The sequence below is a fragment of the Pogonomyrmex barbatus genome, unplaced genomic scaffold (assembly GCF_055798465.1).
Source record: "Pogonomyrmex barbatus isolate J1 unplaced genomic scaffold, ASM5579846v1 scaffold3, whole genome shotgun sequence".
NCBI lineage: Eukaryota > Metazoa > Arthropoda > Insecta > Hymenoptera > Formicidae > Pogonomyrmex > Pogonomyrmex barbatus.
In genome coordinates this window covers 13,257,256-13,274,516 of record NW_028297127.1, presented here as the reverse complement: position 1 = coordinate 13,274,516, position 17,261 = coordinate 13,257,256, and the positions used below count along the sequence as shown (strand labels likewise).

At 24.7% G+C, this 17,261-nt stretch overlaps 2 protein-coding genes across 4 annotated transcripts; one reads left to right on the top strand and one right to left on the bottom strand.

The window, feature by feature from the left end:
* The first annotated feature begins 246 nt into the window (after positions 1–246).
* On the top strand, positions 247–14,630 carry bgm (acyl-CoA synthetase bubblegum family member 1). 2 transcript variants are annotated; one of them, XM_089080478.1, is made up of 13 exons: positions 247–1,196; positions 9,138–9,202; positions 9,993–10,041; positions 10,864–11,047; positions 11,264–11,398; positions 11,568–11,763; positions 11,957–12,058; positions 12,137–12,283; positions 12,435–12,910; positions 13,048–13,262; positions 13,421–13,572; positions 13,656–13,781; positions 13,943–14,630. In XM_089080478.1, the coding sequence occupies exons 2-13, from the start codon at positions 9,143–9,145 to the stop codon at positions 14,135–14,137; spliced, it is 2,037 nt and encodes a 678-aa protein (XP_088936604.1). In that variant the 5' UTR covers positions 247–1,196; positions 9,138–9,142; the 3' UTR covers positions 14,138–14,630. The 2 variants fall into 2 exon arrangements, with proteins under 2 accessions (XP_088936604.1, XP_088936603.1); XM_089080477.1 differs by having other exon boundaries at positions 251–1,196; positions 10,840–11,047.
* Positions 12,916–16,889, bottom strand: endos (endosulfine alpha). 2 transcript variants are annotated; one of them, XM_011634860.3, is made up of 4 exons: positions 16,509–16,889; positions 15,874–15,993; positions 15,575–15,748; positions 12,916–13,073 (listed from the first exon to the last, which is right to left on the bottom strand). In XM_011634860.3, the coding sequence occupies exons 1-3, from the start codon at positions 16,548–16,550 to the stop codon at positions 15,575–15,577; spliced, it is 336 nt and encodes a 111-aa protein (XP_011633162.2). In that variant the 5' UTR covers positions 16,551–16,889; the 3' UTR covers positions 12,916–13,073. The 2 variants fall into 2 exon arrangements, with proteins under 2 accessions (XP_011633162.2, XP_011633161.2); XM_011634859.3 differs by lacking the exon at positions 12,916–13,073 and adding an exon at positions 14,834–15,229 and having other exon boundaries at positions 16,509–16,888.
* Positions 16,890–17,261: the final 372 nt, after the last annotated feature.

Here is a 17,261-nt window from a genome sequence, read left to right as displayed (position 1 = left end):
AAAATATAATATAAAATATGATATCAAATGTGCAAACTGTATTCGATACTAATGTCTAATTTTATTTGTTTACATAAATAATATTTTTATTCATGTATTAAAAATAATTGTGATATATTGAAATAAAATATCGCTTTATTAACTTTTTTAAAAATATTTATTAATAAATATTTTATACGGGAAAAAAATATTTGGTACATGACGAATTATTAAAACTGATAAAACTAAACAAATTTGAATTGAAAAGATTTACTAGTGTAATGCAGCAACTAATATACGTTAATGCGCTAATATAAATTCACAAGAAACATTTCAAACTAACATAATTAAACAAATCTGGATTAAAAAGATTTGCTACTGTTCCTAACGCAGCGACTAATGCATTAATTAGAAAAAATATTTTGAATAAGGGTTTCGAGAGGCCACAATTATGAAATTGATTCATTTTATCAATTGCTTCGTTTTCAAAATATTTCATTTTTTCCATTAAAACGAGACATTCTGTATAATTCTTTCCTATTAAATATATTCTATAAATACTTATTTATTGCCTATTTCCTGTCTGGAATAATATTAACAATTATAATTAAATGTCATGTCAAATGTAATTTACTGCATTTTTTTACATAATAATAAAATCACATAATTTCTAATTAAAAATTTTAATCTATAATTTGTAATATTTTATTCAGTATTTACAAGTAATAAGTAAAAAAAAATGAAAAACTAGTTAAATAAGAAAAATCTATATATCATCTGAGTTAAAAATTTATAAAATTTGATTGAACGGCATGCATACTTTCTGAGAGAGAGAACGTATTATCAAATTTTTAAAAAGATTAAAAACTCATTTTTAAAATATCTATCAGAAAATTCATTAATTTAATCAAATCATCACACAATAATATAAGTAAATTCCTATAAAATTCCTATTAAAAGAATAAATCAGTTTTAATCTTGTTTTTATTAGATTTTTTTTTACGATATGAAAAACTATAAAGATAACGTATACTCTTACAGATGTCAGTTTGTATACAGTATATATAGAGAGTGATCGACGTAGACAGACTGAGTTCCTCATGAAAAGGCAGTATTGCAAGAGCTTTCATACCGTTCGGAGTGATCTAACTCGTGTTCCAGAACGTAGCTCGAGCACGCGGTAACTGTTTAAGTAATTGAGAAGCAAAGATCATAAGGTGAGTGGTCTAAGTAACGGATAATATCTTTTGTGAATATCAAAAGTCTTTGTCTTAATATTTTATTCAGTATCTACGAGTAATAAATGAAAAAAAAAAATTAAAAACAAAAACAAAAAAAATTTATATATCCAAGTTATAAAATTCGATTGAACGGCATGCCTACTCTCTAAGAGAGAGAAAGAGAGAGAAACTTATTACAAAATTCTCAAAAATATTAAAAAATTTGAAAAGATTGAAATTAAAAAAGAGAAATAAAAATATAAAAAAATCAAAGATTCTTTTACGTATTATTATTCGCATGTGACATAAAGAATTTTAGATTTTAATTATTATAAAAGATTATCGTAATAAAGAAATTCGCGAAGCGAATTCTCTTTCTGATAAAAAAGGTTATACTGTACAAGTTATACTTGTATTGTAGGTTATACTTGTACTGTACATAAAATTTTATTAAAAATTTCATATTCGATTTAAAATTAAATTAAAAATATTAAAACATCTTAAAAAAAAATTTTTTGCACTTATAAATTTTGTAAAGTTTGAAAGCAATTAATTATTTTCCAGCGAACAGTTTTAAAATTTCAATAGAATTATAGAATTCATATTTTCTTACAATTTTATATTTGTTTATCTGTACTAGCTTTTTAGTTTTTATTTTATTCATCTATTTTGAATCATTATAAATACACATATACATGAATAAACTAATTTAATAAAATATTTTACATAATCTTTTTCATCTTTTTCAATTATTTGAAATATAATCTTTCCAATTACTTTTTAGACTGTTTCTGTCACTAAGCGCATTATGTACCTTACAAATATGTATAATAAAAAGAATAATTAATTAAGCCTCATTAACATTAATTTTTTTATAAATATGGATTAGTAAATTGTAATTCAATAAGGCTTTTAAACTCTCAATCCTTGAAATATGTTATATATTTTAACGCCATTGGAACATGTACAAGCATTCGTCGCAATCTATTGAATCACTTATTTCTACGCAGCGATAAAATAATCTAGCAAATACAAGTAATTATATAATACAGGTAAAATACAGGTCATTATATTGTTGACATATATTTATGTATCAATAAAAAATAAATTTAATAACTTTTTTTTAATGGCCGATAATTATATTTATGTGATGTGAGATGGAAACCATATTTAATTATCAGATATTTATAAACTATATCTTCTCTTTCTATTTTAATTACATTATATTTTCTGACATCTATAAGAGAGGAATGACGTCTTTGCATTTTATTTTTTGTTACGGTTATCAATAAATAATCAAAGTAATTTAAGACATTTTTGCAAAAATAGCAAATTTTTTGTGATAATCAGAATATCCGACATACTTGTTATACTATAGTCATAACTTATTCTAATAACCAGTTTTAGTTCATAATCAGTTAATTTTTAATCAGTAACCAGTTTAAATTCCTATGATTATTTCTCAATCAGTATGTGGTAAAAGTATCCTTTTACTTATTTCTTATTTTATTTAATCTATATTTTTGTCTTCTAATTTAAATTATGCCTTAAATTATAAAAACATCCTATTTTCATGTTTAAAATTTTGTTAAATTTTATCATGTGCGTCAATATTAATATCTAATAATAATCCCATCTAATTTAAATGCAATAAAAATGCCTTATCTTCATGTTTAAAATTTAATAAATCTTATCATATGCGTCAATGTTAATCTTTGCTAACTTCTAATAATAATAATAATGTAAAAAACAACTTTAAGATAATTTTAAAAATTATAAAAATTTATTCATCATCAGCAAATTTATTCAGCAATCATAATTTTGACGTAAGGATAATTATTCTGTTTATTTCTACTTCATAAACATAATATATGTAACTGAATTTGATATGCAATAAAACTGTTTTTTGATTAAATATTTAATCAGACTTTAGATTTTAGAACATTTAAAAGACATAGATTTTATAAAAACATTTAAAATATAACGTTAAATAATTTTTGCACGATTAAAAATAACACTTGAGTTATCATTTATTTAAAATAAAATCAACATAATAAAATTAACATAAATTTTATTATCTATTTTTGAAATTACTTAATTAATACAAATATTTAAATTTTTATAGTTTAAAAAATTTGGTTGCAGAAGAATGATTATAATTTCAAAAAAAAAAAATCGATATCAAATTAGTTAAAAAAGTTGAATGAAAAAAGCAATATATGCAAAATGATTTGTCTTTTCATAGCTTCTTTCACATATTCTTATACTTGTATTCTTATCAAGGAAACGACGCATTGACATGCATTAATGTTTCATATGATGCTATAACCTCATACTGTGTATCTCATACTGTTGTAACATACAGCAATTAACTTAAAGCGTTCTAGTAAGTATTGACTGGTCATAATCGATACAACAAAATAGCATAAATTACTATTTTTGTTTCAGATTTATATATTGCAGTACATTTTTTTAATAAAAATAACAACAAGGGTGTTAGGAGTCAAGCGCAGTAAATAAGGCGTAAATAATTATCCGTTGAATTTTATCTGTATTTGAGGTTTTTCTTATCATCCAGACGTTTCAAAACAAACAAAATCCACTTTTTTAATGTTGTTAATACTCAATTATCCGGATATTTCAAATATAATCAAATTGCTGATTCCAAATATCAAAAAGCTGAGAATTCTAAATAATAAAAATATTTAAAGTGTGCTTGAATAAAATAAAAGAATATAATATTTCACATCATAAAATGTATTTGAATAATGAAATAAAATGTATATGAAAATATTTTCATTTAAGACATTTACTATTTTGTGTTTCGTTTTATCTGAGACTTAAAGAAAATAATTAAATTTCTATTTTGTGAATAATGCACATTTTATTTTAAAGATTTTCTATTAACAAAACACTTAAAAAATTATTATATCATTAATATAAATGTATATTTTATACATGTGATGAAGATGATTCATAAATATGATAATGTTTATAAACATGATAATGTTTTAAACAACTCATTAAACAAATAAAAATATATTAAATGTAAATTACATATCATATATATATATATATATATATATATATATATATATATATTTAGTTTTTGAGTTTTCTATTTCAACATGCGCTATATATCTTGACCTAATTTAAATGTTTCCAAATAATTTTTCAATGTCTATTATCACTAATTTTTCTAACAAGATGTTACAGCAATTAAATTTAACATATAGGATAAATATCTGCACAATAACATTTCGCAAGTCATAGTGTAGTATAATTACTTATCATTAATGAGACTTCAGGATTCACAATAGTCAAACGAACCATAACATGTGGAAGGAATACAAATACCGAGCTTTTAATTTTCTATAAATTATCTGAATATTATCATAATATTTTCTACGTGTTATAGTCTGTGCAGACTTACTTACAATGTGAATGATAAATATAATATGAATTATATGTTATGATACGATGAATTTCAATAAACTGACATTAATTTTATGGCATATCAAACATTTAACTCTCCTCATATCCAACTTGAAAATAAGAAATTTCTTCTTCTTTTCAGTTTTTATTACCTTATTATCATATTTTTAAAAAAGATAAAGAAAAATTGTTTCAACAATATAATGCTATAAAAAAAATTTAATAATAAAATTAAATTAAAAAAGATGACAGATTTGCTTGAAATATGACTTGAAAAAATCGCTTATCAATTTTTTCATAAATCCATTCATATCTTCAATTTTTGAAATACTTGGAAACTTGTTTTGATTTGTATATAACTTCTCTCTGCACTTCATAATATTCTATTTTTAATTATTTTATCTAATCATTTCAATCACGTAATAATTTGTTTTCTCAATTTATATATTTTTTTATATTTTTATATATTTATATATAATAGATTGCATATGTAAGAGTTAAAAATAAAAAGAAAATCGATACGTACTATCAAAGTCAAGGAAAATCAAAATTTATTTATATATTATTATATATTATAGTTTTTATTTAAAAAAATATGTCATAAACTTTTAAAAATTTTGCATGCAAAATATGGCATAATATATTAAAATAATCGTTCATGAAAGATACATTTGTTTCAAGAACAATAAAAATTTATTCGAAAAATTAATATAACAGTTTCATATATTATAATTATTGAGAATTTTTAATATATATTTTCTTTGCTTTCCCCTTCTATTATTTATCAATTAATCACGACAATTCTATGACTTATATTAAAATATATAGATATATTTGATTTTTCCAAAAAGCTATGTAAAATTAAAAATGTTTCTCTTTTAAAGGATAAAATCTTTTTAAATCTTTTATCTTTTTAAAGGATCTTACAAATCTTTTAATGTCTTTTTAAAGGATATCTTTTTAAAGGATAAAATTTTGAGATATAATACTTTTAATAATTTATATTTTACAAATATTTAAATAACATTAATAATATAGATATATGAAAATCAGATTTAGATACTGCGTTTGTAAACAATGTTACTATTCATTGTCATTATTTATACTATTTATCGCTGTATCGCTTTATTTCTGTTTCAAGCTACAAATCATACATTAATTGAACGTTTTGCGCTCTTATGCAATAAAGTGACATTCGTTTTTCCAACGTCATGTAATGAATAAGAAACCACGTCTCCACCGACGTTTAATATCATCTTACATATACAACACTTTAATAATATCACAAATATAAATGAGATTACAATATAGTGCATAATTATCAGCAATTTTTTGTTTCCTGTTTAAATATTATGACAGAACATTTAACATTTCACACAATGATAATATTTACATGTGTGTTGTGTATTTTATAATTTTTCCATTCAATATCATTCTATAATTTTTACATATCTCTTACATACATCTTGTTAATTGATAAAATTCTTTTTAAACATGATAATTATTTTGTATTAATATTAATATAATATTTTGTATTAATATTAATTAAGTAGATATATAAAATAAAAAATAAGCTAAAGATAAAATAAATTGACAAAATTGATGTCAATAAAGCGTTCGTTAGAAGATATAGCAGAAAATCGCACATTTGTATTTATAATTTAGTCATATACAAATAAAAATCTTTTATTTGTATATTTTTTATCGCCACATTATAATTCTCAAATTGAGCATATAAACATTTTGTATTCGGTACAAAAATAACTTAATTTTAAATCTATAACGCTTCTATGGGAATGTCTTCTCTTAAAAAAAACAGTGATAATAATAGCTTAAAACAACAACAGCTTATTATGAAAATCTACTATATAAAATATGCTCAATTATGAGAGCATTGAAACCAACAGAGTAATCATGTGTTTAATTTTTAGTAGCTAATTCTAAGTAAATAAATAAGTACATTTTTTGACAAATATTTATTTATGAATCTTTTTCAACATCATTTAAATAAATATAATTATTTTAAATTATATTTATTAGAATAAAAAGACAAAGTACAAATTAAATAATCAAGAAGAAGCAAACGTTTTGAAAGACGTGACATACATAAAAAATTTAATCAACAAAAATTTCATAAAAAGCCCTTTTTTCTACAAAGAATATTCAACTACTTCAAATAATCGCATTTTTTAATATTTACTTTTTGTAATATTTCTTCTATAATTTTTCTAGATCTAATAAAAAATTCTAAGGAAAGTTTTTTTTAAAAATGTTTAAAAAGAAATTATAAATTTTTTTTATAAAAGGTCATACTTCTCTCTCTTAATACCACATTAATTTTTATTCTTCTCTTTTTAAAGCTTTTTGCAAATAAGCAATAATAGGTATTATTATTTTTCAGTCTATTTGAATAATTGCTAGACAATCAATTTTACTATAAATAATAAACTATAAATATAAATTATAATAAGTATAAATTATAAACTGAAATTATAAACGTTTTTCCTAACGTAATAGTTTAACAATGAATGACATATAATTTAACAATTCATGCAAAGAAATGACGTGATTTGTCTTCAAATTATTTATTCACTATCGAACCATAAATACTACTACTATACATACAATAGATAGAATCGGAAATGGAAAATATAAAAAAATCTCTAATTAATATGTAAATGCAAGCATATTGTTGGCATTTTTGCTTTAATGCGATTTAACGAAGTAACTTTCCGCGAATAATTGCTTCCTGCGCATTTATTGCATTTATCTTTTGCATTTTCAAAAAATATTGATTTATAGGAGACAATCATTGTTCTAGAACATAATCATCGTTGTTTTCATATATAAAATTATGATGTCTTGATAATATTGATCTTACAGTCAATGATTAAGCATGATTTTTTGCATAGTTAATTTAAGTCTATGTAATATATCTTCAATATTCAACATCTTGGAAATTCTGTTTTTCTTTTTCTTAGCCTATATGTATATTGATACAAATATGAAGAAAATATTAATATTTATGGATTAATAAATGATTAATAAATGATGATATTAAATTTTTAAAAGTAACAATGTAAAAACATCCTGCATTTTTTATATTTTTTATTATTTATATATTTTTTATTATTTGAACATAAATTTGTACGTAAGACGTAAATTGGACATTCAGTTTCTTTTATAGATTGAATAACGGATCACATCGTTAATGCACGTGTAAAAAATTATGCAATTAGCTGTGAATTCATTTGACTTGATCTGACACTGATTTTATATTGTTTTGCATTTTAGAATTGACTGATGTATTGCACATTTGAACAAGTTCATTTCCTTATCGTCATTCTTTACAGTTTTTTTATCAGTTCTTTACCGTTTCGGTGTTTGCTTACTTTAACGATCATGTTAATTCATCTATGTATATATAATGTATTATAATCGATTGTGATTTGCTTCTGACGTAAGTGATAAAATGAAGATTCCGACTTCGTTATTTTACAACTTGTAAACAACATTATATAATTTCTAAATGTAATTCTTCAAAAATGTTTAAACTTTTATTTTTCATCCATCTTCTTTCATCTTCAAATATTTGATGTCGCTTTCATTTTATATATAGAAGCAGATAATTCATGTTAGAAGCAGAACTTATGCACAAATTATATGCAATTATCATAATATCATTTCCAATATTTCTTATATTCTGGATATATTAAATTTTGTATATCCATTTTTCTCTTATTAATTCCTCTTTGTGCACTATGTACTATGTACTATGCACTTGTGTACTATGCACTATGAATTATTTTTGAAACGATTCGATTTTAAACATTCAATTTGAAAATTACATAATTCCAATTTTTTATATCTCCACAAATTTATTATAAAAGTTGTTAAAAACTACGATCATCTTATAAAATATATTTTTATAAAAATTGCACCATTTTATCATAATATAGCGGTTTAAAAAAAATTTTAAATTTCATTTTGACATCTTTAAACATCTTATCCTGAGAAACTAAGAAATAAAAAAAATTCTTACGCTTGAAATTATTCCTTTTGTGAAGTTACTCTTGAAATTTTAAATCAATTAAAAATTGTTCTATCTAATTTTAAACGTCGCCAGTTGAAAAGTAGTTTTGGGAAAAACGCATTTAAAGTTTCAGTATTGATTACTTATTAATCGAATTTATCATAATAAATCATCAAAACAAATTTAATTGATTACATGATCGAGAGAATTTTTGTAGCCTTAAACAGGGTTGAATAAGGCTCAGATTAAAAGTCGTTTTAAACGATTAACCAATATGCAAGAGATACGCTTTATATTATCTTATACAATTTGAAAAATACTTTAAATTTTATTAAAATCTTGAAGGAGCACACTTCTAAGATATCACTTTTCCGAAAAGTGTAAAAAAAATTTTTTTTAATGTTATTGTGGCGTACTCCTCCAAAGGATTGACAAATGCTTTATCATTTTCTTTTTTGTTATTATTTCAGATAAAATGTCTCAGGACATCACACAGTCATACGGAGTCATAAATGGATTTACACGGGATGATAAGGTACAATTAAAAAAAAAAAGAACGTACGTCAATCATTAAATCATTAAGAGATATTCAATTTGTATAAAAAAACGTAAAAACGTGTAAAAACGCATACTATGAGAAGTCCGAGAAGTACAATATTTATCGGACTTCTTTGCAATTATGCTTAATATAACTCAATTAAAATTCTATCTATTTTATGTATCCATATATTTTATCAAGCACGAATGTTATGTAAACGTTAATTGCATTCAGGAAATAAACAAATTCATTATTTTTTTAACCAAGTTTATTTTTTTATTTTTTGTTTCATATAACACATAAGCTCAATATTCCATAAAGCACGAAATATTTTCATTATGGCACAAAATATATAAACATTTTAAATAATGATATAAATAATTTATATTCATAATTTTTGTATTATTCAAAATTTTTATTTATATCAAACATATCACTAAATATATAAACATAATTTACTTCGTCAATCACTATATTATAAAGTACATATAAATATTATCAAGATATAAAATTGCAAAAGTCTTACAAGATTTTATAATGCTTCAAACACTGCGCTGTAAAAATATTACAATGCATTAATTGTTATGTAATGTTGGATTGTTCGTTAAGCAGTTCTCTAGAATCTTCTGCGTTAATACATACAATAATAACCATCGATACGGCCAAATCGAAAAGATACTCTTCTCTCAATAATTATTAAAAAATTAATATTAATGTTGATTAATATCATAACACGTTAATAAAATTTATATTATTAAATTTCACAAACAAATTAAATTTTTTGCAGATGAATCAATCCATTCGATATGCATCGGCTAGCGAAACTGGATTCGATGGTAAGTCTGTCATAATATATTCGAAGAACTCTTGTTTCTCTTGCATGAGTAATTAAATTTATTGATTTCTTCTTTATAATCAGTCTCAAAAGTTATTTTACTCAGTCTCAAAAGTTATACTAACGTATTATCATAACATATTATCGTTACTTAACATCCTGTTTTGTAAATGATAACATTTTATTTACAACAATGTTTATATTTTTTTATCTCTTCTCCTTAAGATTATTTTTTTCCCTAAATCTTTTAATCAAGAGACTCACGCCAAGTTTTTACGTGTCGATAAAATTATATACATTATACAATGAAATGATTTGAAATTAAGTTCTTGTTAGTTAAACTTTTTATAATGGTTATCAACGATAATAATTATATGAAATTTTATCGCCACTTACTACTATTAGGTATTAGTTTTTAATTTAATACAAAGACATCAATATAATAATTATATTAAATTTTACTAACAATTATAAATAACTAGTACTAATTTTTGATATATTAATAATTTAAATTTAGTACTATTTCACACATCAGAATTTTGAATATTTTTATAGACACAAGTATAATAATTATATTAGATTTTTCTGACAACTATAAATTGATATTAGTTTTCTATAATAAAATCTGTTTATTCTATAAGATTCTTATTTTAATAAAATTAAAAGTTGGCGTCAGTTTTTAATATCAGATCTTTTGTGAAAATAATAAAACAGTTTACTCATATGGAAATATTTATATAAAAAAAATAGATTTTTGCACAGATAATTTTTACGCAAGAAACTATTTGAATATTTTCAGGACCTGATCAAGTATTATCTGCAGATACGGATATCACATGTGAAGCCAATGGCAGAATACGAATCAAGTTGGATAGCAATGGGTGCAATTCATGTATGCCACTGTCAATTCCTGGAGTTTTTACTAAGACAGCGAAACTTTATCCCGATCATATTGCGTTGGTCTCTAGACCTGATTCCAACGGCAAAAGAACTACATATACTTTCCAGTATGTATAAGAAAAGTTATAAGTAAAAATCAATAAATACAGTAATACAGATAAACTAATAAGACTTCTAATTCCTTTACTTATAGTCTTGTGAAATATAAAAGTTGTTTCCTGTACAAACTTTTTTTTCTCTGTTTTCAAATTGGTTTAAGATAAATTCGGCAATTAGATTTACTACGATTTACTAATCAATAACTTTGTTAATTTATATTACAGAGAATATGAATCTATTGTAAGAACTGTCGCGAAAGCATTTCTAAAACTAGGCTTGGAGCGATATCACAGCGTTTGCATAATAGGTTTCAATAGTCCAGAATGGTTTATTGCCGACCTCGCGGCTATATACGCAGGGTAAAAAAATTTAAATTGTTTATCACATATAATTTACGCATATTATTTGCATATTATCACTGATGTGATCATCGATATTATTGATAAGACAATAACAAATACGATATCTTTAACGACATCTATTTTTACTTTCTCGATTTGTAAATAAATAGCTCATTGTATTTTTCAGTGGTTTCGCTGCGGGAATTTATACCACGAATTCTCCGGAAGCGTGCGAATATTGCGCGGAGCATAGTAAGGCAAATATTATAGTCGTAGAAGATACGAAACAACTAAAGAAAATCTTGCAAATAAAGCACAATTTGCCCTTCCTGAAGGCAATTATTCAATACGATGGCATACCTACCGAAAATGATGTTTTGAGCGTGCGTAGATCAATTACTATATACTTTTTTGTTAATTACTCTACATGTCTAATATCTTTATATATATATATATATATATATATATACACAATTTATTATCTTTCTATTTTATATATATATATATATATATATATATATATATATATATACACAATTTATTATCTTTCTTTATTATCTATTTATTGTTTCTCAGTGGGACGATGTATTGAATATAGGTAAAAAGGAAAGAGACGATAAATTATTATCTGTGTTGAAGACAATTGGAGTAAATGAATGTTGCATTTTAGTATACACGGTATGTAATTCGTTATGTTAAATCAGTACTGACATGATATTTAATGTATCATTCTCTTAAGTTGCAATTATTTTACAGTCGGGAACAGTCGGAAATCCAAAAGCTGTAATGTTAAACCATGACAATATCTTGCATAACTGTCGATTATTAATTCATTCACTACAAATAAAAGAAAAAACAGAAGTCATAGTGAGCTATTTGCCATTGTCTCATGTTGCGGCACAGGTGAGATTTTTTTTTAAATACAAAACTATATTTCAATATCTGAAATAAAAATATCTTAGCGACGTGGTAAATTATACAAATTATATTTAAATATTTATAACAGTAATTTAAAAAATTGGATTGTAATAATGTATTATCTTGTTAATTCTAGCTAGTTGATATCATAGCAAATATATACATGGCAACTACGGTATACTTCGCTGATCAAAACGCGCTAAAGGGTACGTTGATAAATACATTGGTTGTGGCGCAACCGACTCTTTTCCTAGGGGTGCCTAGAGTATGGGAGAAAATACAAGAGAAAATGCAAGAGAAAGCGCGTAGCAACGGCGCGATAAAAATCTGGATTGCTAAATGGGCAAAAGCGCAAGGACTTCATTATTACACGAATAAACTAAACGGTGTAGATTATAAACACTGGGGCTATATCTTTGCGAAATGGCTTGTTTTTAATAAAGTGAAGACAGCATTAGGTCTAAATAAATGTCGAGTATACGTTACTGCAGCAGCACCCATAAATATAGATTTTAAAAGATATTTCATGAGTTTAGATATGCCTCTAGTAGAGGCTTATGGAATGTCCGAAAGTGGTGGTGCTCATACACTAATCAATTATAAAGAATACAGGTAAATTGTATCTTCTTTTATTCTTTTTATTTATTATGAATTTATTGAATTCATAGTACAAATTCGTTTTTAATTTATTATTTAATAAATTAAAATTATGTTATTTATAATAAGATTTTTCATTCATTTTTCATTAGTTTGAATGGTGTAGGACACCCTTTACCTGGAACATATACAAAATTAGACAATATAGATGAACATGGTGAAGGAGAGGTTTGTATGGGTGGACGACATATATTTATGGGTTATTTAAATGATCGAGAGAAAACCGCAGAAACTAAAGATAAAAATGGCTGGTTACACAGTGGTGATCTTGGCAAATTTGATTCCAAAGGAATTTTGCATATTACTGGTAAGCATTGCTTTTTGCCTATTGCCACATATTAATACTTATTATGTAATAATATGTTTTGTATGTGTTTTAAAATTAATTTACATACATATTTTCAGTAAATATGATAATAAACATATTTTCAGTAAATATGATAATACTTTCTTATACATCCGCAGGTAGAATAAAAGAACTTATAATAACAAGTGGAGGTGAAAACGTTGCACCATACAATATAGAGCAAGCGATTTTGTCAGAATTACCATATTTAAGTAATGTCATGGTAGTTGGAGATAGAAGAAAATACTTAATAGTCCTTGTCACGCTTAAGGTACCATACAAAAATACAAAAAAACATTCAAATGCATATTAAACTTTTGAATACATATTTGTTTTGTATGTTTTTTCTTTCAGAGCGATATGAATGAAAATACTGGTGAGCCTTTAGATACGCTAAACCCAGATGTATTAAAATGGGCAAAATCTATTGGTAGTCATGCCACAACTGTTAAAGAAATCATAAATACTCGTGATCCACTCGTAAGTTTCAGATATTTTAGAAAAGATTTACAATTAGTAATATCATTTTGTATATACTGTATAAAAACAAAAAATATTTATTCTTCAATTGAGTCAAAACTAAACAGACAATCTTTAAATATTGCAAAATGCTATTATTAAAATATTTCTTGCTCTTTTAGATATATGATGAAATCAGCAAAGCAATTACTAGAGCAAATATGCAAGCTATAAGTAATGCTCAAAAAGTCCAAAAATTTGAAATTCTTCCTCATGACTTTTCAATTCCAACTGGTGAATTAGGACCTACATTAAAACTCAGAAAGAACATAGTTTTAAAGAAATATGCTGATCTGATAGATAAAATGTATCAATGAAATTATATATTAATATCATAAAGAGCGTGCTTTATTAAAAAAATGGGTTTTCATCATCATTAATTATGAAATATATAAGAATATAATAAGTTTATATCAGTACTATAGTATGTAAAATATTCCATGTCATAAAAATGAGACATTTTTTTAACATATTTTAATTAACTTCCTAGGTTAATTAAAAAACAATTACATCGATGTAAGTCTCTCTTATACAGAGATATATAGATATTTATAAATATTTTATATATGTATACATTTTTTTTGAGGGTTATATATCTTGTACTATAAAAAACATAGAAAGTAATCATAATAATCTTAGTGATTCATATATCTAAGATACTTTTATTTTTTAATTATATTGTTATACACAAATAAAATATTATATAAATTATATGCTTTTCATATAAATATCATATAAATAGGATTTCAAAAAGTATTAAAAAAAAAATCATGATTTCGAAAATATCGAAATATATGATCGAAAATATAATCTCTTTTATTATTTCTCCAATTCTCCAATTCTTCTTATATTTTTTTTTCCATATTTTTTTTTCCAATTTCTCTTATAATTTATAAATTATGATATTTAAAACTATTAAATCAAACAATTTTTAATAATTTATTTAATAATTAATCATATGTTATTGTAGAGAAAAATTATGTAATGGAAAGGTCAAAATAAATGATAGAAGATTTTATACTTGCAATATATTACTAAATGTAGTTTACAATAAACAAAACTGTAGTTACGTTTAAAATTATTATGTTCATATTACAGATTTTTACAGTAAATATGATTTTTTTTATATAAGAAAATAGTCTTACTAAGAGTGCATCACAGCAGCTTTGAAAATGCAGATCTGTATATCTTCTTACTCTCAATCTTACTATCATGCATAATATAGATTATATGTAAATTATCATGATACATCACCAAGATAAATTCTCTTGTTGTTACACATTTATCATTATTACTTATGTACTTTTCTCGTATCCTGAATATAAGTTTTTACATATGTGCACTTAGAATGCATATTTATTGCTGGTTAATAATATAATCTGTGCAATCTTCTTATCCTTAATTCTTTACTGTAAATCAAATAAAATTAATCTCCAAAATGAAATTATCTGAATAACAGACAATTAAGAAGAACATAATGTCAAGCTGGATACTAGTTTACTTGCATATATTATAAAACTTATATAGCACTGTGGCACATACGTATAGAACACTTGTTTCATTACAGTTGCTATTCTGAGAATAAACAGTTAAAAAATAGTTAGTCTTCTAAAGAAATTGATACTGTATTTATTTTAAAAAATTTTCAAGAATAAAATTATTTCAAACTCTAATTATTTATGATTGTATCATGTTACTCCAGCATCCAAATTAAGGGCTAAACAAAATATATTTTAAAAAATGACAGAAATTACTTAGGAAGATGTTGTTGATGTATTGAATTTTTGTTGAATAATAGATGTTTTTCGCTGAGGTACTGTTTCTGGTGTTGGTATAGCGTCTCCTGTTGGCAGAACACCAGCTGGCTTTGGCTTAGCTGCAGATTTTTGTTTTGCCATTTGATAATCCCCAGAATCGAAATATTTTTGCTAAAAAATTCAAATTATTAATCATTTGAATAAACAATGGAAATAAAAGATTTAGAAGAAATATATAATTATCTATATATAATACCGAAATTCTAAAACAAAAATTAATAGATTTATATATTTACCCCTTTAGCTAGTCTTTTCTGCAAAAATGCAGAATGACCACCAAACGGTCGACCGGTTGCATTTGGGAACTTTGCTTTTAATTTTGCTTCTTCCAATTTTTCTATATCGCTTGACGACAACTAGAATAAAATCTTCAATGAAGGTCCATTTATATGTAATTGTGTCTAGTTATATGAATGAATAGTTTCATAAAAATAAAACTTTTATAAAAAATTATTTCTAGTTATGTGCATTTTCTCAATCTTGCACTGAAATTCATATTAATATATATGACACTCATCTATCATTATTGGACAATTCTAACATTTATGCTTAGAACATCACATAAGTTTCAAATAGAAACGCAAACGCTATTTCTAAATGTATTTCACATTTACGCATAATAATGCAGTGCAAAATAGGGAGTCGCTCCAGTGTAATACATTAATTACAAATGATTTTCTACGGAGCAACAATTTTGTAATAATGAAACAAAATATTGTCATTCTCTTTGACAATTTCACGTTGATGATAAACTCATCAAACGATCGAACGTTCGAAATTTAATTTACAATAAGCTACGATGTTGGTTAAATAATTTTATCCCTCGATTCAAATTTTATTCGTTTTCCACTTGGTGAATTTCGCGTCTTACCTCTGCAGTCGGGCTTTGCTCGTTCGTCTGATCGTCGCTCATCTTCGAAAATTTTGAAACGCCTCTCAGCGACCGTCCGCCTGACAACCAGTTACCTTCCCAATACTAATTTCGACACTAATGCATATAACGTACATAAGCTAAGTGAGCGGCGCAATAGCGGCAGCGTCTCTCAATCGTCCTCCGTAGACGGGCGAGCCGTGTCTCCTCCAGCTATGTCCTCCAGCCAACAAGGTGGACGCGTGCACCGGTGGACTGCGGGCGACGATTGTCAACGAGACTGTTTTCATACACGAACGGCAAAAACATGCGACGGCGTCACATGCGGGACCATATGTACCCGGGTGACCGTTACCGACGTCCGCATGGCGCGTTTCCATGTGCGAATCACAATTCGCGTCCACGTCAATCTCCAAGCGACGTCCGTTAATTTCAATCTCGACTCAATCCTCATCTTTTTCTAATTTTTACACTAAAAATAGATAAAAAGTAAGTAGAAACCGAGATTCAAGTAATACATTAATGCAAATTAACTTTAATCTCGATTTAATTTATATCCTTCATCTTCTTTTTAATTAAAAAAATAAAGAATAAATTATTTAGATTTGTTCTTTAGAACGAGGATTAAAATTAAGGATAAAAATGGATATAAAAATTTAACGGTATAATAATGATTGAGTCTTATCCCTGGTTCTTTAGATCTAAATGTCATAAATCAATTATATTAAAGAATCTAACGACAGTTGAAAAACC

Bases quoted from the DNA above. Each gene is read 5' to 3' on its own strand.
- endos (XM_011634860.3), bottom strand. From the start codon at position 16,550: ATGAGCGACGATCAGACGAACGAGCAAAGCCCGACTGCAGAG. The intron at 15,994-16,508 runs GTAAGACGCGAA...ATTTTATTCTAG, and splicing joins AGCAAAGCCCGACTGCAGAG to TTGTCGTCAAGCGATATAGA. The intron at 15,749-15,873 runs GTAAATATATAA...TGAATTTTTTAG, and splicing joins AGAAAAGACTAGCTAAAGGG to CAAAAATATTTCGATTCTGG.
- bgm (XM_089080477.1), top strand. From the start codon at position 9,143: ATGTCTCAGGACATCACACAGTCATACGGAGTCATAAATGGATTTACA. The intron at 9,203-9,992 runs GTACAATTAAAA...AATTTTTTGCAG, and splicing joins GATTTACACGGGATGATAAG to ATGAATCAATCCATTCGATA. The intron at 13,782-13,942 runs GTAAGTTTCAGA...TTGCTCTTTTAG, and splicing joins TAAATACTCGTGATCCACTC to ATATATGATGAAATCAGCAA.